The sequence below is a fragment of the Carlito syrichta genome, unplaced genomic scaffold, assembly GCF_000164805.1.
Source record: "Carlito syrichta isolate Samal-C Ts95f unplaced genomic scaffold, Tarsius_syrichta-2.0.1 Scaffold308224, whole genome shotgun sequence".
NCBI lineage: Eukaryota > Metazoa > Chordata > Mammalia > Primates > Tarsiidae > Carlito > Carlito syrichta.
The window spans coordinates 524,384-527,628 of NW_007252320.1; the positions used below are offsets into that span (position 1 = coordinate 524,384).

General features: G+C 43.9%; 1 protein-coding gene across 1 annotated transcript in view; it reads left to right on the plus strand.

Moving 5' to 3' along the window:
* The window catches only part of FAM107B (family with sequence similarity 107 member B), a 245,460-nt gene that overhangs the window by 97,741 nt on the left and 144,474 nt on the right, over positions 1-3,245 (plus strand). Inside the window, exon 2 of the mRNA XM_008065316.2 lies at positions 2,697-2,754. Within this exon, the coding sequence (XP_008063507.1) occupies positions 2,697-2,754 (58 nt within the window). The remainder of the gene's footprint in view (positions 1-2,696; positions 2,755-3,245) is intronic.

Here is a 3,245-nt window from a genome sequence, read left to right on the forward strand (position 1 = left end):
CCGGCCACCGCAGCCTCGACCTGCTGGGCTCCGACGATCCTTCCACCTCAGCCTTCCCAAGTAGCTGGAACTACAGGCACGCGCTACCATGCCCGGCTAACTTTTTTGATTTATTGTAGAGATGAGGTCTCACCAAGTTGCCCAGGCGAGTCTCAAACCCGCGGGCTCAGGCAATCCACTCACCTCAGCCTCCCAAGGCGCGGGATTACAGGCTGAGCCACCAAGCCCGGCCCTTCTAGCTATTTTGAAATATACAACACATTGTTGTTAGTTATAGTCACGCTACTTTGCTATCCAACACTAGAACTTATTCCTTCTAACTGTATTTTAGTATCTGTTAATCAACCTCTCTTCATTCCCCTGCCCCTGTACTCTTCCCAGCCTCTGGTATCCATCATTCTACTCTCTACTTCTGAGATCAACTTTTTTAGTTCTCATATGTGAGTGATAACATGTGATATTTGTCTTTCTGTGCCTGGCTTATTTCACTTAACATAATTTCCCCGGGGCTCATCTACGTTACTGCAAGTCACAAAGCCTCCTATTTTATGACTGGAATAGTATTCCATTGTGTATAGACACCATTTTTAAAAAATCCATTCATCTGTTGATGGACGCTTGGGTTGATTCCATATCTTTGCTATTGTTAACAGTGTGCTTCAATAAACATGGAGGTGCAGGAATCCCTTTCATCTACTGATGTCCTTTGAAAAGGGTTTTAAAAAATCTTATTAAGTGATCTCCAGAGCTTAATAGACTCTGATCCAAATGAGATGTTACCTAGGAACTGGCAAACTTAGAGGAAATTTGGGAGTGTCCCTAAAATGGATAAGATCGATTTTTGAGTTTCATCGTTCCACTTTGGTTACAGAGTAGCCTCCGTTTCTTTTAGTTGGAGTCTCACTCTGTCGCCCAGGCTGGAGTGCCGTGGCACACTCAGGGACACCCCAGCATCGACCTGCGGGTCTCCGGCGATCTCTCTGTCTCCGCCTCCGCCTTCCAAGTAGCCAGAACTACAGGCACGCGCTATCGTGCCCAGCTAATATTTGATTTATTTCTTATTGTAGAGATGAGGTCTCGCCAAGTTGCCCTGACTGGTCTCAAACCTGAGGGTTCAGGCAATCCACTTGCCTCGGCCTCCCAAAGTGCTGGGATGACAGACTGAGCCACCGAGCCCAGCCAGACCCATGTTCTTTATTATGGTCTAGAATATCTGCTACTGGGTTCAATTCTTAGAAAGAACAAAATAACCACAGAAAGTGTTTCAGGCTAGGAAGGAAGTTGAGTAGGCATCTGCTGGCAATGTAACTCAGGGGATGTTTGAACATCCTGCTTAAACATTCAGTCCCCGCAGGAAGAGCTCGTAGCAGGCACTCAACAAACGAAGGAAAGATAAATTAATCAATCAATATAAAGTCATCTTAGCCGGGCTTGGTGTTTCAACCTGTAATCCCGCGCCTTTGGGAGGCTGAGGTGAGTGGATGGCCTGAGCCCACGGGTTAGAGACCCGCCCGGGCAGCGAGACCTCATCTCTACAATAAATCAAAAAATCAGCCAGGCGTGGTAGCGCATGCCTGTAATTCCGGCTACTCGAAAGGCTGAGGCGGAAAGATCGCCGGAGTCCAGCAAGTTGAGGCTGCGGTGGCCGGGAGCGGCCACTACACTCCAGTCTGGGCGACAGAGTGAGACTCCAACTCAAAAAATAAATAAATAAATGAATAAATAAATAAAGTCATCTTACAGACAAAATTAGGAAAGTACCATTTCGCCCTTCCTCTTAATTTAGCCCCCCCATTTCTAACAGGTTCTACTTTTTATAATATTATAGCAGTGACAATTGTCACAAGAGAATATCATACCAGGACTCAGAGAAGAATGGGTGTACGCCCACCTTTCCAGAGGCAAAAATAACTGTGAATGGTGAAAGAGTTTTCAAAAGTACCTGAAATTAACTCTCTGAGTTATGGAAAATAAAGCATAATTCTCTTTGTTCCATAACACTGGCAGCATTTCTTTCTGTTTATTTTATTTAAAAGTTTTTATTTTTATTTATTTACTTATTTATTCCTTTGAGTCAGGGTCTCACTCTGCTACCCAGGCTAGAGTGCAGTGGCATATTCACGGCTCACCGCAATCTCAAACTCCTGGGCTCAGGTGATCCTTCCACCATAGCCTCCCAAGTAGCTGAGACTATAGGTGCATGCTACCACACCTGGCTTATTTTTTAATTTTTTTGTAGAGACGAGGCCTCACTGTGTTGCCTAGGCTGGTCTTGACTTCCTGGGCTCAAGCAATCCTTCCCCTTGGCCTCCCAAAGTGCTGGGATTACAGGCATGAACCACCACACCAGGACTGCAGCATTATTATCTTGTAGAGGAACCCATCACCATCATGTCTAGGTAATGGTGCCTTCAAATGTATTAGTCACAGTGGGCTTCTGGGTTGTACCTCTTCAGGCAAAACATTCATACACACCATGTGAATGACACCTTCAAGTTGTGTAAACTGACACCTCCACAATTATTCTACTTGACATCATTGTTGATTTTTAGCTTGTCCAAAACCTTAGTTCTTTAGGGCTTGGTGTAATTGTCTGATCTCATATTAAATTAGTAGGCGTACAAAATATATTGCTTTACATTAATGTTATCTTTTACTTTCTCCCTGCTTTTCTGGTTTATGGGGCTGGCACTTAGGAAGAAGAATTTCAAGAAGAACCTAAATGCCTCGAGCCGGAACAGAAGATGACATCAGGTAGAGTACATTCCTTTTCTGGGCTGCTGTTGCTGACAGCAGGGCTCGGTACACCCAAAAGTTTTGGAAATTGCAAAGAAAAATCTGTATGTTGCAAATGATTGGAAACATGACTAGGATTGTCACGTGCGATGTATTCCAGGCACGACATCTGGGCAATCTGGTCATGATGTGGAAAATAGCTTGTTCTTGTCTTTGTCTTCTTTCTTTAATTGATTACAGCCCTTGATGAATAAATACTTGCAAAGTAGATGACAATGAAGATATTTCAAATCCAGTAATGCTAAATAAGGAGTATAGTTATTTACTGACATATTTATGATTATGCTGTAAAATGTTATTTAGATAAGTTTGTTTTTTAAAAATGTTAGTAAATGATCAAATATGTAGCTTTGCAGCCGGGCTCGGTGGCTCAGCCTGTAATCCCGCGCCTTTGGGAGGCTAAGGTGAGTAGATTGCCTGAGCCCGCGGGTTCAAGACCTGCCTGGGCA